Genomic DNA, 27,722 nt, shown 5'->3' with positions numbered 1-27,722 from the left:
GCCCTGACAGGTTGGATCCTTGATTTTGATGAAATTAGGCCTGGGAAGTCTTTAAAATGGATTTGTAAACAGGTGCTTCACCTTTAGAGAGCTCTTACAAGTGAGCATATCTCCAGAGCAGCAGTAAGTGTTTGAAGGACCTGTTGGTATTATTTCTCTCTCTGTGACTCGATGAGACACCAACACAGGCTAATGTTTCCCGAGAGCACCACAGAAAAACTGGACGTCTTACAAAACAACACTTCTTTATTGTTGTACAGTATGCAATCCTGGCAAAGTGTTTATGTAACAGCAGTCTTTAATTCATAAAACATCTGAAAGCCAACAGCCTCCGACAGGGCGGGCCGTCCGTCTGCTCCCGTCAGCCCTCTCTCCTCCGCCCTCCACAGCTCTAAAGCAGGCACATTCCTCATGCAAAAAAAAAGCTGGGACATGCACTTTAAAACCCCTTTGTGTACCCAAACCCCAACCCCAACCCCCCCCCACCCCGCAAAGCCCTGCAGGATCAGAGTCCTGCTTTGTGTTTCAGTTCCAAGAGTCCAGGTCCTCTGCTCCCCTTACAGAAAATAGAAACCAGAAATCTGACTGTCTATACTACAAGTAACTATATGGTGCACAAAGCAAGAAAACAAACCCCATAATGATGCATCCTGGGTATTGTAGTTCTGAGGGTTCGTGAAATATGGGTGCATGGTCCAGGATATGCTGTGTGTGTGTGTGTGTGTGTGTGTGTGTGTGTGTGTGTGTGTGTGCTACATAACAATCGGGAAGGTAGACCTTTCTCTCCCAGAAATATTATAATATTTCCTCAACAAAAATAAATAAAATTCACAGCCTGAATAAATAAATAAATTAGATTTTAGGTAAAGGTGCAGTAGGTAGGTAGGTAGGTAGGTAAAGTGTTCTCTGTAAATGGCTTTCCGTGTTAATTTTGATCCAAACGCTATCCAGGAAAAGGACTTTAGGGAACCTTTATGCAGAGAAGGCACAAATGGCTGGATGGCTAAAGCTCAGGAGTGATGTGGAGTCTGCTGTACAATCTGACTGGCTGGTTGTAAACAGTAATGGTGGTGGTAAACACTTATATATGGGTGCTGCTTATGATATTTGTGTCCCTAATTTGTCTTTGGCACACCCAGCACGCTTCAGGTCTCAAAAAGAAGCACTAATGCTCCGACTTTTCCACTCGGATGTGTTCTTTAAACTTCTTTTACAGGCGAAATGTGGATGTTTTGGGGAAAATGAACGACGTGTATGACCGACAAGATAGATGGATGTTAAGCTGAGTGTGTTGCTCCACCATCCTAGAGGTGGAGTTATAATTTTAAATGCAAAACATTAATTTAATGAAGCAAACTGGCTCTAATGTGACAGAAAGGTGAGTTTACATTCCCAGTCGCAGTGTTTCCCGCTGAGATATGTTTGTAGTCACTGGGTTTTAAGAAGTTAAAGTATATAATCGGCTAAATTCGACTTTAAAACATGAGTTCTGGTCAATCAGTGTGTGTGTGGGACGGTTGCTAATGCTACTGAAGTGTTGATACTGTAAGACATTTTGTGCTGTTGTAGTTTCTGTGATCAGTGAAGAAGAAAAATAGTCCTTCACACTGATTGGCTGACAGCTGGCTTTATGTCTCCACATGTCAAGCGTGTCTATTTCCTGTGTGTCCTGTAAGCTTTTCCCGCCTGAAAAACCACTTCCTGTGTGCCCCGTAAGCATTTCCCGCCTAAATAATCACTTCCTGTGTGTCCTGTAAGCATTTCCCGCCTAAAAAACCACTTCCTGTGTGTCCCGTAAGCATTTCCTGCCCACAAAATCACTTCCTGTGTGTCCTGTAAGCATTTCCCGCCTAAAAAAACACTCCCTGTGTGTCCCGTAAGCATTTCCCGCCTAAAAAATCACTTCCTGTGTGTCCTGTAAGCATTTCCCGCCTAAAAAATCACTTCCTGTGTGTCCCGTAAGCATTTCCTGCCTAAAAAATCACTTCCTGTGTGTCCCGTAAGCATTTCCCGCCTAAAAAATCACTTCCTGGGTGTCGTGTAAGCATTTCCCGCCTAAAAAAAATCACTTCCCGTGTGTCCTGTAAGCATTTCCCGCCTAAAAAAAAAAAACACTTCCTGTTTGTGATTTTGTTTCCCAAAGTCCCCTGATCTGATCCCTGCTACTTGTGTTCGTTCTCAGTCAGTTTTAACGGTTAATAACGCCGGCTCCTCGTCATCGATGAAGCTGATGTGCTCTGTGGAGTTCCTCCCTTCCTCCCCCACCTGTGTCCCCCACATCTCCTGCATTTCCAGCTCCTGCGGGGGGGGTTTGGTCGGCTGTGAGTTGCACCAAAGGGGAGCCTGGATGGCGTCTCCCTGCTTCCTCCTAACGAAGTCCAGAGACATGGGCATGGAGACGGTGGAGGTGGGGAGCCTCAGCTGGTGGTCGCCTGGCGAAGATGTGAGGGACGGGGGTGCAGAGCAGTGGGAGGATGGGGGCGGAGGGGTGTCTTGGGAGCAAGGCGCGGGGAGGAGGCCTCTGCTGCTGCCAGGTCGGGACGGGTGAGGGCCCTGGCATGGGGAGATTGAGGGTGAGGAGCAGACAGACATGGAGAAGGACAGTGAAGGGGAAGGAGGCTGTTCCTGCAGAGAGGGGAGATATATCCCATTAGTGGGGGAGGTGGGGAGGACGAGAAGACCCTCGGGAAGTCCTTCCTCAGAGGGGGGGTTGTTGTTGCTTTTAGGTTGTGGAGATAAAATAAGCCTTTTGGGTGAAGGGGGAGTCGGGAGAAGGCATCCTGGCAAATCCACCCCCTCGATGTCTCCCCCGTCCAACAGGGAGTGAGAGTCCGGTCTCTGCGGGGGTGAGGAAGAAGGGGGAGGCAGCACCAGGCAGGTGCTCGTTGATAATTGGCTGGCGCTGCTGCTGGGAGGCGGGGTTAGATTTGGCATCATGGTCATCAGGATTGGCTGCGGGGATTGTTGGAGGAGGGGCTTCAGGAGGCGGGTCATTTCCTGCAGCTCCTGACTGAGCACCGACACCTGCTTAGAGAGGCTGTTCATCTGCGAGGACACACACACACACACACACACCAAAAAAGAAGGTTAATCCATGCAGATGCTGGATCAGTTCCTTGTGGCTCAGGAGGATTCTGCTCTCTGACAAAGTGAATCGTTGTTTGTGTAAAAACATGATCTGCACACACACTGTTCACATCAGCATGATCAAATTTGATGAGAGAGTGAATGCTGCATGCTCAGATAGAATATCAGGTACTGATGAATCCCTCAAAGTATTATTCTAATTACATCATTAAACTTAATTAGCATCTGGATCTGCAGCATATCAAACACAGTGATAGCCATCCAATATAAAGGACGTCTATTTTTTAATGTTAAAGCTCGATAAAGATCCCCCTTAAACTTAGAATAGGTTTTAGAAAAATACACTTCCCTGATTCAATTTAATTTAAATAATTAAATAAACATGTTAAACGTCCACATGGTGGCGCTATACATACATAGAAATGTAGACTTTTAAAGTCAAATTCAAGAACGTCTCTTTTCTCTAACTTACTCTGCTATTCTTATTTCTATCAAATTAAATCTGAAATACTGAGAAATATTTCAGGATTTCTTACGACTTACTACATTTAGTACGACTTTTATATATTGAGTAATTTAGGATATACTGAAACACAGATTACCTTTTTCAGATGAAAGATTGTATCAGGACACGTTTGAATAATCTACTATACCATACTATACTATACCATACCACACCATACCATACTATACCATCAGTGGCGGGCCGTGCATTTCACACCTAGGCCTTCAGTGATATCCTACACAGTCCTACCTGAATTATTCCACCTCTTAATACCATCATTATGACGCCATGGCTCTAGAAACTATACATTTAGACAGAAACGCAGTATAACCGGGCGTTGCATCACCTTAACATAGTCAAGTACAACAGAGTTATATGAATATTTCTGAAGCATTTATAATCAATACATCAGCATTTACAGTTAACTTAATTAATCAGATTATCTGACAAACCGCTCCTTGACACCTGTGTCTGTCACATAACGCAGAACAAGTGCCAGCTGTGCTACATTACCCACATCTGACGTCTCGTCCACCATAACAGCGACAAAGGGTGCTTTTTTAATCTTCATTTTGATCTCTTCTCCCATCACTTCAGCAATAGCATAAATCAGGTCGTTTTGTAATTTGCCTGACGTCCCAGTAAACATGTTGTTTGTGTACAGGTGGTAATGCAAATCTGTGTTGTTCTCAGCAAGAAAAGAAAGAAGCTCCACGTAGTTTCCTCTGTTTCTGGACTCTGCGCTTTCATCGTGTCCCCTAAATGAAAGTTCCTGTTTACCCAAAAACAGGACACAATCAATCAGTCTTTCAATATTTCCCTATTTTTGTTCACCCTTTCGTTGTGGAGCTCCGTTTCCCTGCGCACTTGTTCGTTGAGCTGTAGATCCACTCGGGTGTCCCCAAAGGTTTTCAAAAGCACCAGTGCTTCCAAGTGCCCAGCTGTGCTTTGGTGTCTCGTTGCTGCCTTGGTTAGACAACTCAAGTTTGCAAATTTAGTGTGGCTCCAAACACCAAATCGATCAGTTGCAAATACCAGGCATTCCCGGCAGTACAATTTGCAGTGCCTCTCGGAGGCTGTGAGCCAGGGGTACCGCTCGTAGTTTCCCTGCTGTGCTAGGCTCACTAGCGTTGGAGTTGGTCGTTCCCTTTTCAAGATGTGTAGCTTTACTTGAAAAGTTCGTTTTGAAAATGGCGTTGTAATTATATCTTCGACCAAATTGATCTCGTCTCCTCCTTCAGCCATTGTGGGTTGAAAAAAATAGCTTGTAGAAATCTGCACAAATTAGCTCGCTCAAGTTCTAGTTCTGTTTGCTAGCTTTGCCCATAGACTGTATGGCTCTGCCTACCGCCTAGCTCTGCCTCTCAATAGTGCGTATCCAATCAGAAGATGTGCACGTGCTAACGTTAGCGTACGCCTGCTAGCTGGCCCGTTGTCGCCACCTCGAAATCTGATTGGTTAACGCCACAGTTTTGTTTGCGTTCACTTTAAGCTTACAGCCGCCCGCACTGTTGATTCTGAAGGCCTAAGGGCAGATTTCTTTGACCCTAGCAACACATTATGGCTGAAATATGATTGGATAAAAGCTCTAACATAAAGGCCAGCCCTCCAAATCTCGTTCTGAGGCTGGAAGCAGCGCAGCCAAGACGAACGCTATAAAATGAAGAGAATAGACTATGGGGAATAATTTAATACATATTTGTGGAAAAAATATATCAAAATTTAATTTATATTCTGATGATGTTTAGGCCAGCAGAGAAGGCCTTGCTGGCCCTGACGGCCCACCACTGTATACCATACTATACCATACCATACTATACCATACCACACCATACCATACTATACCATACTATACCATACCATACTATACCATACTATACCATACCATACTATACTATACCATACTATACCATACTATACCATACTATTTAATGAAACACATTTTTTGAGAGTACAAAACTAAATACAAAAAGCTGCTGCAGAGAAATCCGTACACTGACTAACAGACAAAGTGTCCTTTGTGTCCGATTTCTAAAAATTATACAGAAGAGTAACTATAGCTTTCAGGAGGATGTGTTTACAGATGTCATCATCATCATCATCATCATCATCATCATCATCATCATCATCATCATCATCATCATCGCTCACCTCCTCAGCCAGTTTAGAAACACTCTGCTTGATCTCAGAGGGCTCCCGGTTCCCTGCGCACACACACCAGAATAAAAACACACATTCTCAGTCAGGAAAAATATACTTTATGTCCCAAAAGTAAAAGCAGTTATTTAGCAGGAATGACAGCTGCCTTTCAGTGACCACATGGTGGTGCTATACACAAGATCCTCCAAATGCAAACTAGTATTCTGACAGAAAAGCTCCACAGCAGTAACATATGAATAAGAGCTCCTTTAACAGCTGCAACATTACATTGGTGGTCGATGTAATGCCTCAATATCTTCAATACACTCAGAAAAAGCTCGTGGTGGAGGGAGGTGTAAAACCCTCTGTACTTGTTGAGGTGCTGATACTTCTATCAGTGTAAGAATGTGGGGACTTGGGAGTATTCAGTCTCTTGAGCATTAGTCTTTTTATTTCATTAAAATATCTGTGTGTGTGTGTGTGTGTGTGTGTGTGTGTGTGTGTGTGTGTGTGTGTGTGTGTGTGTGTGTGTGTGTGTGTGTGTGTGTGTTTTACCTGTGTAAGGGGAGGGCGATGCTGCGGGCGACACGCTGGGACTGAACTCAAACTTCTGAGAGGACAGAGAGTTGGTCTCCGTTTCAATGCCGTCCACGAATCTATGCAGAGAAAAAGAGATGAAATAAAAAGGGAGAGCGCACAGAGGAGGAGAGGCAATCAGCTGACACAGCAGTCAGTATTTACAGTGTGTGTGTGTGTGTGTGTGTGTGTGTGTGTGTGTGTGTGTGTGTGTGTGTGTGTGTGTGTGTGTGTGTGTGTGTGTGTGTGTGTGTGTGTGTGTGTGTGTGTGTGTGTGTGTGTGTGTGTGATTTATATTCACACAGATCAGAAAGCCCATCTATCAGCAGGTCTGTTCACACACCACTGCAGTCCTTAATCTGTGCACACACACGGACACACTCTTACTTTCCATGCTCACACACAGACACAGACACAGACACAGACACACACAGACACACACACAGACACACACACACACACACACACACACACACACACACAGACACAGACACTGTGCTGCAGAAGGAAAAACCTATACCCCTGTGTGCTACCTGAGGTTACCATGGCAACCAGACACATGCTGCAGCCTTATCTGCTTCTACCTCTTCAGTAGCGGTGTGTGTGTGTGTGTGTGTGTGTGTTTGTGTGTGTGTGTGTGTGTGTGTGTGTGTGTGTGTGTGTGTGTGTGTGTGTGTGTGTGTGTGTGTGTGTGTGTGTGTGTGTGTGTGTGTGTGCGTGCGTGCGTGCGTGCGTGCGTGCGTGCGTGCGTGCGTGCGTGCGTGCGTGCGTGCGTGCGTGCGTGCGTGCGTGCGTGCGTGCGTGCGTGCGTGCGTGCGTGCGTGCGTGCGTGCGTGTGTCTGTCTGTTACCTGGGGCTGAGTTCGGCCGGGGCGCTGCAGAAGCTGACCACGGGGATCTGCAGGTGGCGGGCCGGTTGTGGATCTGAGGGAGCACGGAAGGGCCTGGGGGGAGGAGGGGGGAGCGCAGGGGGGGAGTTGAGCCCCCTGCTGAGCCTCAGCGGGGAGCGGGGGGCGCGGGACACCGAGCTCTGATCTTCATCGCCCTCCTCATCCTCACGGATCGACGGCAGCTTCTTCACCAGACCGCCGTTACTCTCCCAGTCCACCTGAGAGGAGGGGGGGGGGGGGGGTTGCATATTTCTTATTTTCTCCTCCACTTTGTAAACATTGTTTTTAAAGGTGCTAAATATCATACATTTTGATTTACTTTTAAATAAAATTATTTATATTTTTTAGGTTTTCTTTATTAAATTGTCCAAAAAGACACAAAATTGCAGCTCTCCGTTTTTCTTGTAGTTGGCAGGTTTCTGAAAAGTAAAAAGCAGCAGTATTTTTAACAGCATTTCTATTTAACCAGTAATCACAGAAACAGAAATCTATAAATAGAAGGTTTCATAAACCGTTTGTCTGCTTCCATTTAAACATAGAGCTGTCACACACACCTTCCTCACTGCCATTCCATAGTTTGATGCAAAGAATCGAGAATCCACTTTGAATCAAATCAAAATATTATATTCAAATATAAGGTAACAAAAGAGGCTTTAAATCTGCAGGTAAAGACAACAACAACAACAACAACAACAACAACAGGGAAACTCTTTTGTTGGTAAACACAGTAAAGTGACAGGGTTGGACCAGTGTGGGGGGGGGGGGGCAGACACACAACGGAGTTTCTATCTAGATCTACATCTGTGTTTAAAGTACTGTGTACACACACACACACACACACACACACACACACACACACACACACACACACACACACACACACACACACACACACACACACACACACACACAGACATTTTGCAGACTCTAACTTTGTGTATTTACTCGATCACTTTTGTTTTATTTGTGAAAATTTCTGAGCCTTTTTTCTTTCAAAGTTGCTGAATTTTATTGTGAGGACTTGAGTGATAGCTAAGAGGTGATGTGTTTCCTGATGTATAGGTATCTTTGTTGTTTTTACTCCTAGTTTTTAGGATGTTTTAAAACAGTACTTGTGCACTTTTCAAAGTCCCGTTAATAACGTCATACCGTCTAAAAGGTTTGATTTATCATCAGATGTGCATTGTGTTTACTTCACCTTGCTGTACCTCATGTACTTGTTTTACCTTGTATTATTAATACTATCGTTATTATTCATGATGTTCTTTCTGGGGTCTTTTTTCTTGTTGGACGTATGGAGAATAAAATTGAGCTTAAACGTAAATAAATGAGGGAAAAATGGACATTCCTGCTGACTTTACAAACCATATGTCAACCTGGCTTTACGCTGAGGTCTAAGAGGGGGAAAGAAGTTGTTTTGTCACTTTGTGAAACCCTCCTGCAGTTTGAAGAGGTTTTAGAGGCTAATGTGGCTGGAGGTGGGCTGAGTCGACAGAATGAAGGGTCAGGAAGGGTCTGCAGAAAATATATAGTGCTGACGTTACTACTTCTCATAAACTCCAGCCCAAACTTTTGCCGTCGCCCTCAAGGGAATGTGTCAGATGGGATATGTCAGCGAGGAATCAGGAAAAAAAACTAAGAGGAAAGAGAGAGAAAGTTTACTTCCAATTATTTCTTCTTTAGTTTTGAGTGGATTTGGACACACACACACACACACACACACACACACCACACACACACACACACACACACACACACACACACACACACACACACAGGGTTGCAGTATTTTCCAAAAATGACAAGAAAAGAAAAAAGAAGAGTCTCTGTCTCTGATTGGACAAGAAGAAATCCAAAGAAACCGCCTCCATTGGTCTCCTTGGTTTACTTCCTGAACATAGTGACATCACTATGTAACACTCGCTCTCCTATTGGCTAGGAGACATGTAGAAAGCATGGAGACATGTCAAGGTACTTAAAATGTCCGGTATGTAGGCGTGTTGAAGTGAAGCATCTCCCTCCTTTAGTATGCATACGACGTTTATTCTCATTTTTATATCTGGTATTGTATTTTCAGTTCAGCCTCTTTTACATTCTTATCTTGAGACTCAAAATTATGTTTTTTTTTAATGTCTTTTTGCCATAAAATTTGAGGTCCTTTACCCAAAACAGCGTAGTGATTGGATCATTGCTGCCCTCCTGCTTCAACTAACTTTGTTTCCTTCTTCCTTCTCCGTTTATATTAATAAATAATCAGAGTAGTTGCGTTTTTCCTTCATCTTGTTAAACAATTATAGCAAACATCTCTCTGAGACACTCTCTCACACTCCAGGATTAAAATGAGCAATATAAGGAGCATCTAAACGTACAATTTGAGGGTTAAACACCCGACCATTCCCATAAACCTCCCATGATGCCTGACGGTGGCTTATAAAACACAAAAACAATAACGGGGTGTTTCTGCAAGCGTGTTACAACAATGATATTAGGTTTGACTTTCACTCCAAATTCCTCCCATCTCCTCTAAAGAACAGCTTTGGGGATTACCGTATAAATTGCCTTTCTCCTGCAGCGGCTCTACAATAACCCCATCACTGCGGAGAGTAATGAATGTGCTTCATTTCCCATCATGCATTCAAGCCGACACTCCTCTCCCCCTGTGCACTTTCTGCTGTGTCTTTAATCAAGACTCAGCACACACACTCCCCTCCCTCCTCATCCCTCCTCCTTCCTCCCTCCTCCTCCCCCACTGCCCTCCTTTGCCACCGCTGTGTATTTTTAGCTCTCTTGTTCTAATCTTAGCTCTCAGCCTCCGGAGAAAGGAACCCAAAGGAGGGGAGCTGTGCGATGCGGGGGCGTGATAATAAGTGTGCAGCAGCCTCGTGTCGGTGAGTGTGTGTGTGTGTGTGAGTGCGGGGGAGTAAAAAATGAAGTTTGTGTGATCAAGTCATGCAGAAGTCAGACTGCAGACCAACGTGTGTGGAAGTAAAGTAGGTGCAGGGATGGTAAGGTACATTAAAGCATGTCCATACTTTGAGAAGACTCTCCTTTTATATTTTGTTTGCTTTTTGGCAGTTTGTGTTACCTTTTGTGTATTTGTTTGTAGGAGCTTATTTCAGGTGCAGTGTGTTTGCACAGTTCAGGATCCTTGTGGTTCTGCCTGCAGTGTTTCTGCTGCAGAGATTGCACTGCACCAGCTCTACTGAAGCATGCAGCAGTATCCCCCTGATCAGAAGCTCAGCTCAGGGCCCCCTGGTTGAGTGACTGGTCCGTCCCGCACATCTCACTGTTTGGCTCGAGGGTGCGGGGTCATAACGGTCGATGTGCAGCCGGGGGATCAGCAGGGAGGAGGCTGAGAGTACGACGTGTCCAGGAGGACGCTTTCTTTACAAAAACTTCTGCCTTTTTTCCATTCTTACTGAACCCTTTCCACTCCCTTTCAATCCCTGCTTTCTCTTTTTCACTTGAACATCTTTTATCGACTGGCCCAAACATGTCTTTATGATGCTCTAAACATCCATTCATCCTTTGAGATCGCCTCCCTTTCACCCAGAGAGGAGGTGCTTTATATCTCTCACACTTCTCTTGAATGCATACACAAACACACCCTCCTGGGCAGCAGGATGGACATCTGCAGTCTGGACTTAAGATGCAGAGGCAGCTTAAGCATCCCCAGACACACACTGAACATGAGCACACACACACACACACACACACACACACATCAGCATCCAGCTCACATGCTGCAGGAAGCGTGCACAGGAGAAACACATGGCACTGCAGAGGAAAAGACGGATTCGAAGTAGAGAAAGTGAGCCAAAGTTCGCCTCCCCTCCGTCTCTCTTCCCTCCTCCTCCTCCTCCTCCTCCTCCTCCTTCTCCTCCTCGGCTGGCTGGGCTATTTATATCACGCAGGATCCAATCTTAGCAGCACACGCGGGGGCCACAGGCAGGCAGGGACAGCCAGTGCTTTCCCCCCGCTCTATTTATAGCAGCAGCACGGCTTCAAACAGCAGCAGGGAGCTATTCTTGTCCCTGTGTTTTCCTCCCTCCGCGCTGCACCAGCCACAGGCGCAGAGTGTGTGTGTGTTTGCGTGTGTGTAGAAGAAGCCGTTTGAAGCTGCACTGATGTGTGTGTGTGTGTGTGTGTGTGTGTAGTTTACAGTAGTGTCAGAGGGTTCATGTTATCCAGGTCTCTCCCCATTAGCAATGAAGTGTTTTTCTCCTCCTGCTCTTCGGAGAGCTGTGTCTGATGTGCTGGGCTGAATTCAGAGAGGTATCGATGCAGTACAAATCTTTACCCGGTGTCTTATTGTTATTTAAAGGACCTCACTGCTTTTGTTTACTCTGTATCTCACATGTTGGATCATGATGCACGTGCCGAGCTCTGAATAAAAGCTCCTGCACCACGGAGTCTCATTCTCTACAGGACAAAGCTTACCTCATGTTTCCGTGGGGACATTATGTTTTATTTAATCCTATTTCACCTCCAGTTAATATTTTATTTAAGCTCTGTTGTAAAGGAGGTCCCTACATCTCGCTATGACTGCTTGAGGGAAAGTAAAGGTGGAGTAAATACATAAATACAGATGTGTTGTTGATATTATTAGGACATATTTCCTCTTTAAAAAACCTTCCTGTGAGAGAGACTAAGTCATGTTGTGTGTTTACTTGCTTAAATTAGAAATGGCCATTTATATTGTTATCACCAAGCATTGTAAGTCTACAAGTTGTATGTAGTTGTGTACGGTCGACTGTACCTTCTTCCATTTATAATCTACAGACTTTTCGTTGACCCTTTAACATTTGTATCCCCTCCTTCAGCCAATTCATCCTCTAAATCCCTCTCCAAACTATGCTAGCTTTTAGATAAAGTGCTAACAAATGCTCCTATTCCGTTCCCAATCCTCAGTATCGGATAAAGAAGAGTTTAAATGATTTGTAGAATTAAAAGTATTCCCTAAAAGAGTTGCTCTTCCTTCTTATTCCCACTTTAAGACACACAGTTTGAGTAAATCCAACGACCCATCTTCTACCCACCGCCACACGGGGGCAGTCTTAATTGATTATTGAAATTAAAAACACTTAGTTTGACTCAAACTTCTCATCCAAACAATCCCAACTCTTCCGTGTGATATTCTTGCTTGTGTTACTCACGTCGGCGCCGTGGCCCTCCCTCAGGTTGTAGGTGAGGTCGTGCTGGATCTCGCTGATGAACTTCTGGGCGTACTCGGGGTAGAGGCGCAGCACCTCGCGCAGCCCCTTCAGGCTGATGTACTGCAGGTCGCAGTACGTCAGGGCCTTCACGTTGGCGTTGGTCTTAATCACCTGCTCCTTCGTCAGGGAGTCCGAGCCAATCAGATCGCCTTTACCTGCGCACACAGAACATCAACATTCAAGTCTTTGAAGCAGAGAATCAGAGAGAGAGAGACCTGCTCTCATTTCATCCACCTGAGGGAATCAGAGGTAATTTAAACTGAGCTGCAGATCTTCAAAGACAGCAAGAAGATCAGAGGAAAGGACCTGCAGAATATCAGACGAGAATGATGACTATACACTTTTCCCTCAGATGTTTTTACACTTGTTTCTTGCGTCAAAGCAGCTCCATTTGCAACGTCAACAAAGACATATAAAAACCGAAGACAAGAACCGAGGATACTACATTTTAATCACCAACACTATTTCTTCGAGAGCCTTAAACGAACATTAGAGCGGGGATTAATAATGTGTGGATGTCATATTAAAGAGAGACTTTATAGATTTGTTGGTTAAGAATCATGCAAATACAGCTCATAGTGTTTGTCTTTCTTGCAGTCTCTGGGTAGTTATCTTGGAAATAAAGCCCTTAAAGAAAGTCTACTAAAGCTCCTTATCTTTGTTTTGGACTCGAGACTTGAAATGCACGTAGGGGGGAGTTTAATAAAGACACCGTATGTACTGTATACCTATTTATTTATTCAAACATTAGAGACTTAAAGATTAGGTTTTGGTTTTTCCTTCCTTTAATTGGTCTCTTGTGGCTCATCCAACCTAATGTAAAACCAATAGCAGATTGCTTGAATGGTCCTTTTAATTAAACAACCACCATTTACAAATTATAATAGTGTTTATGCATCGTTGCATTGAAAGTATTCTTATATTCTGCCCCCTTTGAAGCCGCTCTGATGCAAATCCATTGCAGCATCTTTTATGATGATCACATTTTGCATATTTCTCTTCTAAGGTAAGGACTATATTTGTAAACCCGGATGAGGAGGAGTCTGTGGTCAGTAAATGCATCTCACAGATCAAATAAAGTGAATGAGTTATTGGGACGATATGCACAGTGCTGCTCCGTTAACTATCCAACCATTTAGACTCTTCAGCAGTGTGACTCTTTGCAGCGTTTCCCTTTAGAGTATGAAAGCACTGGCACACAGCAGGATGTCAGGAATGAAATGCAGGAAAATAATTTGGGAGGTATTTGACAGACAAAGCCTCGCTGCAGCATTAAAGAAGGAATAAAAGGAACTGAGTCAAAACAAGATCGCTTCGGAAGAGGGAACCAGAGGAAGGATGGAGGGGGAGAGCAGAGGCCAACAGGGAGCTGGGGCGGGTGATGGAGTGTGGAGGACGCCTGCAAAGAAGGAGGTGGAGAAAACAGAGGGACCAAGCGAAAGAGAAGTGAGGTTAAAGAGGGAGGAGGGAGACTGGCAGGTCTAATAGGGGAGAAATGCACAGGCGGGGTGAGAAGGTGGGAGGAAAGTGCTTTCGTACCCAGTAAACTGTGAGCAAAATGCAGCTTAAACAGTTAGGATTGTGCAGCTGTCTCCTGTTTATCTATTATACGTGATGTTTTAAATGACATTCATTTATTGTTGTGTGACTAAAGCATTTCATAACATCCTAATGCAAGGCCAGGCTAGCCTAGGCTGTTAGCTGCAGAGAAAAGCAGGGTTGAGTATTGAATGAGAAGCAAAATGTTCCCTGCTTGAATAATAAGGTACATCTTACTGCTGTATAGTACAACATTTCTATGAGAGTTCAATTGTGAAGTTGCATGAATAGAAATACTAATCCATATGTACTTAAATACAGTCTTTAAAATGAACGGTGTGTGACCCCTGCAAGGCTGTGTGCAGCACTTTTACTCTTTTACAATCCAGCAATGAATATAGCTGCTGTGCCACGGAGAAACGCTTCCCAAAAACAAGCCGTATTTTAAAGGAAAGCCAGTGATGAAAGAAAAAGAAAGAGAGCAAGGAGAGCAACATTTCTATTTTACTTTAATTCAGTTTTATTCAATTTATACTTTTTGTATTTTATCATCATTATTATTATTACTATTATTATTATTATTATTATTATTATCATTATTATATTATTATTATTATTATTATTATTATTACTATTATTATTATTATTATTATTATTATTATCATTATTATTACTATTATTATTATTATCATTTTATTATTATTATTACTATTATTATTATTACTATTATTATTATTATTACTATTATTATTATTATTATTATTATTATTATCATTATTATTACTATTATTATTATTATCATTTTATTATTATTATTACTATTATTATTATTTTATTATTATTATTATTTTATTATGACTATTATTATTATTATTATTAATATTATTTTATTATTATTATATTATTATTATTATTATTATTTTATTATTATTATTTTATTATTATTATTATTTTATTTTTATTATTTATTTTATTATTATTATTATTATTTTATTTTTATATTATTATCATTATTATTATTATTATTATTATTATTATTTTATATATTTTTAAAATCTTTCTCTATTTGATTTGTTTTGTGATTTGTGTGTCAGCTACCATAGTAATCTCCTCATTGGACGTAGCCTGCAGCCATGTGAACATCAGCAGCTTCTGGACACGGCTCCTCCACCTCCTCCATCCAACCTCTTCCTCTGCACCCTCATTCCTGCAACCCCTCCCCATCTGTGTTGCTTCTACTTAATTTGACTCGATGAGCTCTTCACACGCTCCGTCTGTCTCTGGTCTGGTCTTTTTCACATCACTAATGCGTCTGCGCCTGCACCGTTGCTCCTTCGTTCCCACACCACGGCTGAGCAGCAAGTGTCACAGAGGATGGGTGGAGGCGGAAAGCGTCAGGGAGACTTTCCCTCAAAACCACGGAGAACTGAGCAGGAGGTGAAGCCTCAAAGTGGCATTTAGGAGTGTGTGTGTCTGGTCCTCAATGTGTCTGAGTGTTGGTGAAAGGAGCCGTCAGTATTTAATGCCAGCGCGTGTCTGGTCTTCAGGTCTGCTCTTTTAAATGAGATATTTCATGCATCTCTAGCCTTCTTTTTTAAAAGGGGGGGGGGGTCGACCGGGCAAGGTATGGGTACAGAATCAGGGGGACATTTCAGTAGCAGGGTGTTTATCAACATAGTCAAGTAGCGGTTTCCAGTGTGAGGAAAACTTCTCGGGGCGGCCCCTAAGGCTGAATTTGATTTTCTCCAATTTCAGTAGAAATAATAAATCGTGTAGCCAAGATTTAAAGGAGGGTGGTTGGGAAGATTTCCATAGGAGGAGAAGTTTTCTGCGTGCAATCAAGGACGCGAAAGCTATGACATTTTTCTGCAAAGATGTGGTTACGAGTCCATCGGGAGGCACTCCAAAAATCATAGATCAATGCTAAGACTACAGGCTTCTGGAATTATATACCGGAGACAATTGTATAACGTCCTTCTGGATCTGTGATAATTTTACTGGAGGCAAATTGAACGTTTTTTTGATTAATATGGCTGTACCTCTTGTTTTACAATTAAATTGGGAGTGGAAGATTTGTCCTATCCATGGTCGGCTCAACTTCCCATGCTCAGACCTTAGAAGGTGTGTCTCCTGAAGAGGTATCACGTCGGCGTTCAGATTTTTGATACGAGTCATAATCTTTGTTCGTTTTAATGCGGCATTCAAGCCCCCCGTGTTTAAAGAGGTGAACCTTACCATTTGCCCACCATTGGTCCCTCCATCTAATGAGCCAGTCATGTTACAGCGGATGGTAGAAGGTTTATCAGGTCGATTCTAAGACGCAGGCAGCAGAAGAAGAGTGAAATCATAACAAATGGTAACAAAAACTTAACAAACCACAAAAAGCAGACAAAAAGGTCTCTTTACCAACCCATTCCCTAACCCCCCCCCACCCCATCTGTGAGGAGACCTGGACTCCTGCCTCTGTTCCCTTTCATAACCCTCCCAGCCCCTAGAAATGTCATCTTAACTAACTTGCTCATACTTCCTTTTCTTACCTCAAGAAGTCATCTCAGAGCCCATAACTCAACAAGTGTCATAATATGTTTTACATAACCCTTTGAACCTTTAGCAAAGTACGTCAACGTACCCTTCCAATATAAAGTGGAGTATATAACAATAAAATATTCTGTGGAATATGTGGAATATTACAAAGTTAACTAATAACCCAAGTAAGGTATTAAACATGTGTTTACCATTACTGTATTGAGTGAACTTTTAGAACAGAACCAGCAAACCAAGTCAACGCTTGGTTATGCTCGACGTTATCAGCTCTGTAAAAAATAAAAAATAAGAAATAAAAGTTTGTAAGAAATAATAATCAATATTCAGAGTAACCGCAACACTGACTTATTTTGAAATGCAATCTTATTTTGAAATGTTCAATTCGCAACCGGATGTATACAACATTGATGACGCTTGAGGCCGGACGGAGGAAAGCTGCGGGTTTGAGCGTTGTTTTCCTAAACGAGCGGAATGTAAATACAGGGTGAATAGGGGAATCACCTGTGGTGTTATACATTAAACACACAATGATTAATTCTCCTTATTGCCGCTGTAATACCAAAAGGAGGGAGATGACCCTATGCCACGTATACACCGAACTGACCGGAAGTACTGTTACGACTTGAAGCGACCAATCGGAAGAGGCGACCTCTGGACAAAGAGCAATGCAACACAGGGAGCGGTCTCTTTTTGCTCGGACCCTCGGACAGTGAACACCTCGTGAATTCTATTCATGTTTTGGGCCTGTTCAAGTGTGTATTGAGCTTTAGGGCCACAGCTGTGAAACCTTTGTAAAACCTACTACTGCATCTTTTATTAAACACTCCTTTTATAACTTTTAAAGGAGATTTGCTTTCTTTCTTTTAAACCGACTCCTGGGCTTCGAATAAACGAACATTTCTAACAAGTTGCAGCTTTAAGGGAATAAACAGAGGATAAAGCAAAACACCCTTGTACATTTAGTTGTTTCGTAAAACCGAAAAATTAAAATTTGCAAATATGTGCTAAACCAGCAAGAAAACAAATTGAGTTTGCTGCAGAAAAGTGACTTTGGTGTAGTGTATGCCTAGCCTAGCTGCTCAAGCTAGTCAGGCCTCGAGCTCTGTTTGCAGCTTGAAGCGAACGCCGCGGCCTCTTCTGGGGAGGAGAACCTCCTCTTTGTCCCGCCGTTGAGTGTTACCTGAAGGCGAGCCGGGAAGAGTAGAGGTTGTACAGTTCTGCCATCACCGTCCGGTATTTTGCGCGTTCTTCGGCCACCCCCGGAGCGTAGTCTTCGAAGATCTGGACGAGGTCTCCCTGATATTGTAGCTTTCCTCTCCTTTTGCGGGCCTCTCGTATGATTAGGTCTTTAATCTGGTAACGATGCAGTCGGATAATCACCGGCCGCGGCCTCGCTCCCGGCTGTGGTTTGGCTGTTAGCGCCCTGTGCGCTCGGTCAAGCTCGGGAGGGGACTCTAAGATCTCCTCCCCGAGCAGTTCAACTAACAGTCTCGAGAAAAAACATGGTGGGTGTGGGCCCCTCGATTGATTCTGGGAGGCCAATGATTCGGATATTATTCCTGCGGCTCCGGCTTTCCAGGTCCGATGTCTTCGCTAGTAGCTTGCTGTTGCTATCGGCCAAAGTTACCAACCTCGCCTCCAGAGCACGAATACACTGATCATCTGACTCGGCACTGGTTTCCAGTGAGATGATACGTTGTCCGTGGTCTGACACCGTGGTCTGCATCTTTCCAGCCTTGACTCCAGTGCAGCGAGAGAGTTTTTAAGATCCGTCGCTATGCTTGCTCTATGTTTTCCAGCAGGTCTTAGATGCTAGTTAAGCATATGTTAGCGCAGGCACTCGGGGCTTCATTCTCGCTCTTCTTTGACTGTTTCGTTGCTTTTGACATTGTTCCTGATGACTCGATGTTATACTGAGTTTGTAAAGTACTTGGGTCGTTGAGGGTATTAGAAAAATACGGGTTTTTGCAAAGTTGAGTTACGGGAGACGGAGACTACGTCGCTCTCACATGCTCACCAAGCCGGACATCACTAGCCTTCTTTAAGAAAAAAAGTCTGGCTTTTGAAAAGATGTTGTCACTGTGGCTCAAAGACATATGCAGAAGAGGAATGAATGGAAGTGCATTTAGTAAAGTGCTTCAATAATTCCATTGTATGCCTCTTTTTCCAGTACGGGCAAGAGATAGACATCGAGGACACGACAGAAAGAGAAGATTACTATGCTAGCTGACACACAAATTAACAATCACACACCTGGCATGCACAGCATATTCTTCCCTCCATATGATCCCACTCTTTGCTGTAGATCACTTTTCTCCCATTTCATGATGTTTTGTGCCTCTTTGTTCTAATTTGGCAATAATAAGTCATTGATTTTGCGATTGATCTTTCTTTAGGACCTTAAATTCAGATAACTCCTGGCTTGAGAGTCAACCCAGGCCCTTCCTTCCTGCCGTGGTCAGGCTGTACAACCTGTATATCCCTAACCTAACGAGGGTGACATGATAAAGTCTCCATTAATATAAACCTGCTCGTCCCTGCAGCTTTGCTAACAGCGTAGCCTTGCGGGGGGTGTAATGAAATAAAAGGTCAATATCTTTTTTTACTTGTGTCAAACAGCATTAATTGAATGTTACGTAACACATCCCTCCATACGTTACACTGATGCGGTGTGATGGTCACAGGAAAGGTCAATTTAAAATCTAATTTACAGGCGGATGTGGGTTTAATGACAAGTGCAGGTAATTAGTCAGGCTGCTGATCGGCTCAACAGGTGTCTGAGGCATGTTTCATGTGTAATGCATGGCCGGGTGCATCCTGCAGTCATCTCAAAAGGAGAAAGAAAAAGGAGAGAGAAATTACAAGCTGCAACTTACAAGAACTGAATAAAGTAATGTACATGTTTTGAGAAGTGGAAACAGACTTCTTTTCTGAACAGCTTGTGCTTCCAATTCCCAGGAGGACACCATGACAGATTATAGCAGGCAGTCTCCCAGCTGAAGTCTTGAAGCTAAACTAATTAGCAGGGTGGAGACTCACTGGGAAGGTGGCAGCATGTGTCCAAGAACTCCAACACAGCAGCCACTGATCCAGCCGAGTAAAGGTTAATATTTGAAGCACTGCTCGTGTCTATGTGAAACAAAGATACTGTCCAGAAGAGACTGAAGTTAAAAGGAGTGACATTTTTTAAGCAATGTGTTGGAGCGCTAGCCAGGGAACATTTGCATGCACTAAAACCTATACGAGACGCTACAGGAAAGAGAAAAGCCCTAAAAAGTATAAAGGGCCTCTTTTTAATCCTTTTCACACAGACAGACAGACAGACAGACAGACAGACAGACAGACGGATGACAGACAGACAGACACACACACAGATCCTGGTATGAAGCTGTGGACGCAGGTTCTTGCCCCTGATCTGAGGAGCTTGCAGGGCTCGGCTCCGTCCAGCATTAATAATCGAGGTGCTTTAATAATGTAAAATATATTCATTATTAATACCAGCACTGCATTCCATCTATTGATGTGTGTGTGTGTGTGTGTGTGTGTGTGTGTGTGTGTGTGTGTGTGTGTGTGTGTGTGTGTGTGTGTGCGTGCGCGTGTGCGTGCGCGTGCGCGTGTGTGTGTGTAAGATCAAGATCGAATATGGGCTGAGGCTTGGCATTTGATAATAAATCTACTTCATCTCAAACACATACACACACACACACACACACATACACACACATACACACACACACACACACACACACACACACACACACACACACACACACACACACACACACACACACACACACACACACACACACACACACACACACACAGACCATTAATTCAATACACCTTGACCTTTGGAGAAACACACTGACGAGACGGGTACATCTGTTGTTGCCACGCGTACAAAGTCCTCCGCCTTCCTCCCTCGTCTCTCCATCTATCACTTTGTCTATTACACACACACACACACACACACACACACACACACACACACACACACACACACACACACGGGAAAGCTCGCCCTGTTTGCTGGATTAGCTCTGAAGCACAGTCGGAGGAAATGAGCTTCAGCGTGCGACTCTCAGGCGACTGAAGGAATTACTCCCAGCTGCATATTGTGAGCGTATTATTTTCCAATTTGCTAGATTTCTCTCAGTGTTCGTTATGTTTAGCTTTGACTGCTCAGTAGTTGATCTTTTTGTAGATTACGATGCAGCGTGTGTCTGCAAACACACTGAGGCGACACGGGGATTAGCACAGAAGGAGAGTTAATGAAGCTCCATTCACTTCACTGTTCGGATGGATTCCTATTGTAGATTTGCAGATTTTTAATGATGCAAAAACCGGTAAGCAGAAGTTCTGATTTAACACAATAATATTATGCATGTTCCTCTCAGGCTGGATTGTTTTAGCTGTGGTGACCCCTGCTTTGAGGTCATAATTACGTCAAATAAAAGAAAATTCAAGTACTTTTTTTACCCTATACTTTAAGCTAATGATAATAAAACACAGGTTTGAATAATGCCACCTCTCTTACTTCTTCAGCATTTGAAATTGAGGCTAAAATATCATATGCTGCTGCTCCTTTGAGAGGAATGTCAAATCAATCACTGGAATAAATCCAGCCGAGCGACAGAAAGGATAACTGTGTGTTTAATGAATGAATGTGATATAAAGCAAATGAAGTGCGATTGGTAATAAAGTAAAGAAACGACGTGTAATGTGAAATTCATGGCTTTCTGATCCCCCCCCCCCACACACACACACACACACACACACACACGGCCTGCAAATCAGTCCTGTTTAATATCAGGCTTCACTGGAACACAATCCAGCATTCAGATCTCCAGAGAGCGTGACGTGAGAGAGGACATTATAATAGCACACACACACACACACACACACACACACACACACACACACACACACACACACACACACACACACACACACACACACACACACACACACACACACACACACACACACACACACACACACACACACACACACACACACACACACACACACACACACACACACACTTCCTTTTCAACATAATCTCCACTGATTCAGTTCAATCTGCTCTTCAGGTCTGATTGAACCAAACCAAACCCATCACTGAGGAAATGTGTTTCCTGAATAACCCGAACTGTGAGGCGATCCCTCCCTCCGTGCTTCATTAGCAGCATCGTAAATCAATCAAACACGCACACACACACACACACACACACACACACACACACACACACACACACACACACACACACACACACACACACACACACACACACACATTACCTGGTTCCTATCGGAGTGTTCTCCCAATAAACGATTCGCTCTTTCGGGAACGGCCCCGCAGATCCTCTCATTTGGTCCCGGGTAATTGTCTATTAAAGCTACGGACGTAGTGTGTAGCTTTCCTCACATTCGGCATCTCAAATAATAAATAGACTCATTTCACTCTAATCAGGTAACCAGCGTTTCAATTTGCTGTCTAACAATCAGCCTTTCATTATCAGTGTCGGCGCCACGCTCTTTATCCCGTTTCGGAGGACAGATACCAGGAAAATATATTGAATATAAAAGGAGAAAGACACCCAACAGGTGTGTGGCTGCAGGTGAGAAAACAGGGGCTATAAATAGCAGATGTTTAATAGAATAAGGAAGCAAAAACATTCTGGTTTTTCAAGCACGTGCTCTCAGCTTCTGCCCAGAGTTCCTAGTATTTCAATGAAGGATAACATGACCGAAGAGGTTGCTGTGACCGAGGTTATTCAACAGTATCTGCTTTTGTTGTTTCATGTCAAACTAAATTGAATATCTTCGGGTTTTGGTCTCATAAGTGAAGACATTTACAGACATTATCTTGCACTTTGGGGAATATTGGATGCTCCTTTTTCACTTTTTTAGGTACAAAACAATTATTCTATTAAATCACCAACAGATTGTCAAATGTGTCCCTGCTTCTACTTCTTTCTATGAGTGTTTTGCAAAATGAACACCGTAAACATGCATTTAAAAAGTCTTCTTTCAGTAATGCATCCACTACATGCACTTTCCTGTCTGTAAGCATCGCTCTTCTCTCATTGCAGAGGTCAACGTTGCAAAATGGGACATGAAAATGAAACCAATTTCATATAAAATAAGCAAAACCTTTTTTCAAGGACATGCTCTCAGCTTTTACTGCACATTCATTGAGTATTAGATTAGATCTGCTCCTCAGATTCACTGCTCATATGAGGACTTAATGGTTTAGGAGGTAGAAGAATGGAAATATCCAGAGGTAGGAAAGGACTTTCTGTAAGTATTTTTCATGCAAAAACCCTGAGCATTTGGTCCACTTACTGGAAAACACTCAGAGCATTTTAGTTAAGCATGAGTATTATATCAAATTACACTACGCAGAGTCGCTGCACCCTGCAAGGGAAAACCTGCCCTTGTTTTATAATCCACTTCATGCCGATGCATTTCCCCCCCCACTCACCCAGTATGGCGAGCACAGTGTTGTCCTTCAGCACCTCCATGGAGCCGGAGCAGACGAAGTAGATGGCCTGCAGGGCGTCCCCCTGCCGGATGAGGAACTCCCCGGGGGCGCAGAAGGAGGTCCGGATGATGAGGGAGAGCGAGCGCAGGCAGCCCCGGCTGGCCGACTCGAACAGAGGCAGCTGCAGCAGCTCCTTGTTCAGGTGCATCGCGATGTCGGCACGCAGCTCGTCGGGGAAGTCCTTCAGGAGCTGGAGACAGAGAAGGGGGTGGGGGGGGGGCGTGTTTCACAGGTTACTTCACAGGTGGTCGCATCCACACAGCAGCTCCAGAACTCCAGCACCCTGAGAGCAGGATTCCCAAACGTTAAATAAAAGCTGGATTCAGGTGATCGAGATTTAGGATTAGCTCAAATAAAACCTACTTTGCGCAGGTTTTGCTTCTACGTTTCTTCTGAGGTTCATTCCTATCTCTATTCAGCAGGTTTTCTCAGAGACATTTGTTCAGATATCTTTCAGAGTCTGATCATTATAATTATTCCTGAACACCCAGAGTATTTTCACAGATTGCCTTCACAGTATTTTCAGACACAAAGAGCTATCCAAAACTCAGAGGAGATTAAAAACCTTAGAATCAAAGATAACAATAAAAGAAAACAAGGCTGGCTTTATCGAATGTTCAGATTTATGCAATTTTGGTTTGCAGAAACACAATGAAAATGGGCTTTCATTACATTTTGTGATACAAAGAAATATCCAAAATGTCTGTAAAAATCTTTGACTGATAAAAAAGGTTTACCTGGCATCATCCCATGTTCAGAAGAAGGAAAATGAACACACCTTTAGTGAAATAATGCCTCATTTGAACACTTAGAGATACACTGCCCGCTCAAAAAAAAGGTCACGCTCTAATACTCGTTGGACCGCCTTCAGCTTTGATTACGGCACGCATTCTCTGTGGCATCGTTTCCACGAGCTTCTGCAACGTCTCAACATTTATTTCGGTCTTGCATTCATTTTTTTGCCAAGATCTTGTATTGATGACGGGAGATTCGGACCACTGCGAGAAGTCTCCTCCAGCACATCCCAAAGACTCTCAATGGGGTTCAGGTCTGGACTCTGTGGGGGCCAATCCATGTGTGAGATGATGTCTCATGCTCCCTGAACCACTCTCTCACAGTCTGAGCCCGATGGATCCTGGCATTGTCCTCTTGGAACATGCCCGCTCCATCAGGGAAGAAGAAACCCAGTGATGGAATAACCTGGTCCTTCAGTATATTCAGGGAGTCAGCTGACCTCATTCTTTGGGTTGCTGAACCTAGACCAGACCAACTGCAGCAGCCCCAGATCATAGTGCTGCCCCCCCACAGGCAGGGACCTGTCTTTTGGCCGGGCAGTGTATAAGCAATAGTATAAATAATTATCCCAATGTGAGTAATCAAGGGAGGACTTTGTGCGGTCACTTCAAGCTTTCTTAACCCCTTAAACTTGATGTGTCTCTTTTTCATTTTGTGTTTATTAAATCAGTATCAAGAGTTCAATATTCACCACTCCTATACTTCTGTGTGGAGGTGAATGTGAGCGTCTCTCTCCTCACCTCGCTGACGTCGATCCCGTTGTTGACGGACCAGGTGGTCTGGAAGCACTCGAGCATGCGCTGCTCCAGGGCTTTGGGCAGCCGGTGCACCCGGATGAAGTCCTTCAGGTCTTTGGTGCGGGTGTGGTAGAGCGAGCGGCGCGAGTACATCCTCTGGATGATGGCCGTCACGTTTCCAAACACCACGGCGTGCATCAGCGCTGCAGAGGAGGAGGAGAGGGAGGGGGGCCGATACAGATTTAAATACAGAGGAGGAGAGGTGGTATTGCAGAGTTCATGTCATTACTGCTCATTTTAAGATGCTTTAAGCTCCAGATTGGTGAAGTAAGTCCAGTCCAAGTCTATAGACTCAGAGCCTGATGCTTTTATCCATCATAAACATCCCATAATGCCTCTGCACAGCGGGGAGCTTCACGTCCTCATAAGCCCCAAGAACATAAGGATCATGTGGCTTAAAAGGACTTAGCTGCTCTTAAATCACTGAGAAGACGGCCTCAGGTGGATTACTGCCTCCATGAGAAGGACTGGAAGACAAATGATCCCCGTGTTGAAGAAAACCTTTTGTTTCAGAAACGCCTTAAAAGACCGGTACTGGTGGAAGGACCACATCAATGGGGGCGACCCAAGTTCATGACATCAAGTCCGCTTTGAGCTGATGAACCCTGATTACATTTCAAATCTGTCAGAGTCTGACCAGAGGTCGAAGATCTACAGTGTAGAAACACAGATGATGTTCAGGTGTATATCAGTGTGAAGTGTCTCTACTTTAAAGAGTCCTCTCCTGCTGATGTTCAGGTGTATATCAGTATGTAGTGTCTCTACTTTAAAGAGTCCTCTCCTGCTGATGTTCAGGTGTATATCAGTATGTAGAGTCTCTACTTTAAAGAGTCCTCTCCTGCTGATGTTCAGGTGTATATCAGTATGTAGTGTCTCTACTTTAAAGAGTCCTCTCCTGCTGATGTTCAGGTGTATATCAGTATGTAGAGTCTCTACTTTAAAGAGTCCTCTCCTGCTGATGTTCAGGTGTATATCAGTATGTAGTGTCTCTACTTTAAAGAGTCATCTCCTGCTGATGTTCAGGTGTATATCAGTATGTAGAGTCTCTACTTTAAAGAGTCCTCTCCTGCTGATGTTCAGGTGTATATCAGTATGTAGTGTCTCTACTTTAAAGAGTCCTCTCCTGCTGATGTTCAGGTGTATATCAGTATGTAGCGTCTCTACTTTAAATAGTCCTCTCCTGCTGATGTTCAGGTGTATATCAGTATGTTGTGTCTCTACTTTAAAGAGTCCTCTCCTGCTGATGTTCAGGTGTATATCAGTATGTAGTGTCTCTACTTTAAAGAGTCCTCTCCTGCTGATGTTCAGGTGTATATCAGTATGTAGTGTCTCTACTTTAAAGAGTCCTCTCCTGCTGATGTTCAGGTGTAGCCTAGCAAGCTAAACCCCTACAGCAAAAAGCTGTACCGGGGTCTAGTCTAGCTCGAAGGCAGTGTGGGCGGGATCAACGGTTGTCTGTCAAGTTGCCTCTGCACTCAACGCCACGCAATAGGATGGCGAACAACCAATCAGAGCTATGAAGAAGGATTACGTAGTCCGCGCGACGGGAAGTACATGGTGGAGTGTAGTCACTAGTAAACCGAACTTTGTGAAACATGGAACTGAGTGATTGGGTTGTCGAGGTCCATGCGTCGCCCCACCAGCGGAGCAAGCTGGTAAATCAAACTTTTACCGTATCCAGTGGGCAAAACTCCGAAAACGTCCCTTTTCTCCAGAAAACACTTCAGTGCCGTTATCTGCTCGTCTCGCAAAGTAAATTGAATATTCAAATGTTCAAGAGTCGCTGCCAAAGCCAAATCGAAAGACGCTAGGAATTCGCTAGGATTAGCCATTGGGATCAGCCATTTTACCTCTCTCTAAAACTACACACTGAAACGTCGCACCTCTGTCGTCACTAGGTAGCCCGGCCCCCGATCTCGCTCCTCACGATTTGATTGGTCCGAACCACCGTGGCCCGAGCAGCCTTGCTAACTGACGAGGGTTGACTAGACCGCCCCAGCAGCAAATTCAATTTGCGGTCGCTAGGGGCGTCTAGATTTCTAGGCTAGTTCAGGTGTATATCAGTATGTAGTGTCTCTACTTTAAAGAGTCCTCTCCTGCTGATGTTCAGGTGTATATCAGTATGTAGTGTCTCTACTTTAAAGAGTCCTCTCTTGGTTAGCTGGCCGGCTCTGTTAGATGTCCCGCCCCTTAGCCTAACATGTACCATGTGTTGGAGTATGTTCTGGAAGTAAACAAAGGTGTCCAGAGGAGAAACTCCTTTGCACACCATTTACATGCACTAAAACCTACATGACACGCTACAGGAGAGGAAAACCCCCCTCAAAAAGCCTAAAAGGGCTTCCTTAAACCCCATTAATGTCCCAGGTCCTTAACAAAAGGGAGATTTCCACACCTTTTGGACGTGAACAAAGCTAACCAGCACCTCTCATCTCTGTTATAAAGTACTTCCTGACTCAGTTTCCATCCCTGAATGTTCCTGCCCAAGGAGAAAAGCTGCTGAAAAAGGCATTCACACAGTCCACTGACACCCAGACTAATGACATTACTTCAGGTTGACTCCCCCTTCAGGCACACTGACCCCCCTCACATTCACTCCGGAGTAAAGATGTATAAATATCTGTGTGTCGGAGCTGAAGGGCACATACTGCTGCAGGGAGCTCAGGGTGGGGAGGGAACTCAGAGAGAGTAATGGAGTCTCTTTACCCTTCCTCTCTTTGTGTTTAAGTTGGCTGACTCTGCTCTCTCTCTCTCTCTGTGTGTCGTTTAAAATCACCCCGACACGATAAAACGCCTCCTCCAACAACCCAGATTTAATTAAAGGATGAGTAAAGCTTTATTCTACGTTGTGTTATGAAGAGACCCCTCCTGTGCACCCAGCCCCAAGCACAGCGTCTGCTTCTGGAGTAGAGTTGCTACGATTGGTCAGAAAATGCAGTTTTCAGCATCTATAATATGGAGATTTTATACATTTCTGTGTCTAATATTATCTAACATGTAATATATTTGGGATATGGACTGAGGAAACAAGACCTTTAAATACATTGTCCTAAAGAAACTGGGATGGACCATCATTAGAGAATGATCT

General features: G+C 43.8%; 1 protein-coding gene across 1 annotated transcript in view; it reads right to left on the bottom strand.

The window, feature by feature from the left end:
- Positions 1–492: 492 nt before the first annotated feature.
- Positions 493–27,722, bottom strand: part of kcnh3 (potassium voltage-gated channel, subfamily H (eag-related), member 3) — a 138,366-nt gene continuing 111,136 nt past the window's right edge. Inside the window, exons 9-15 of the mRNA XM_063888740.1 lie at positions 24,578–24,777; positions 22,983–23,232; positions 12,353–12,567; positions 7,158–7,414; positions 6,287–6,387; positions 5,744–5,796; positions 493–3,045 (exon numbers count right to left, since the gene is read on the bottom strand). Coding sequence (XP_063744810.1) covers positions 2,179–3,045; positions 5,744–5,796; positions 6,287–6,387; positions 7,158–7,414; positions 12,353–12,567; positions 22,983–23,232; positions 24,578–24,777 — 1,943 coding nt within the window. The 3' untranslated portion in view covers positions 493–2,178. The remainder of the gene's footprint in view (positions 3,046–5,743; positions 5,797–6,286; positions 6,388–7,157; positions 7,415–12,352; positions 12,568–22,982; positions 23,233–24,577; positions 24,778–27,722) is intronic.

The sequence above is a fragment of the Eleginops maclovinus genome, chromosome 7 (assembly GCF_036324505.1).
Source record: "Eleginops maclovinus isolate JMC-PN-2008 ecotype Puerto Natales chromosome 7, JC_Emac_rtc_rv5, whole genome shotgun sequence".
Taxonomy (NCBI): domain Eukaryota; kingdom Metazoa; phylum Chordata; class Actinopteri; order Perciformes; family Eleginopidae; genus Eleginops; species Eleginops maclovinus.
The sequence above is the reverse complement of the archived record's forward strand: the minus strand, read 5'-3'. Positions and strand labels throughout refer to the sequence as shown.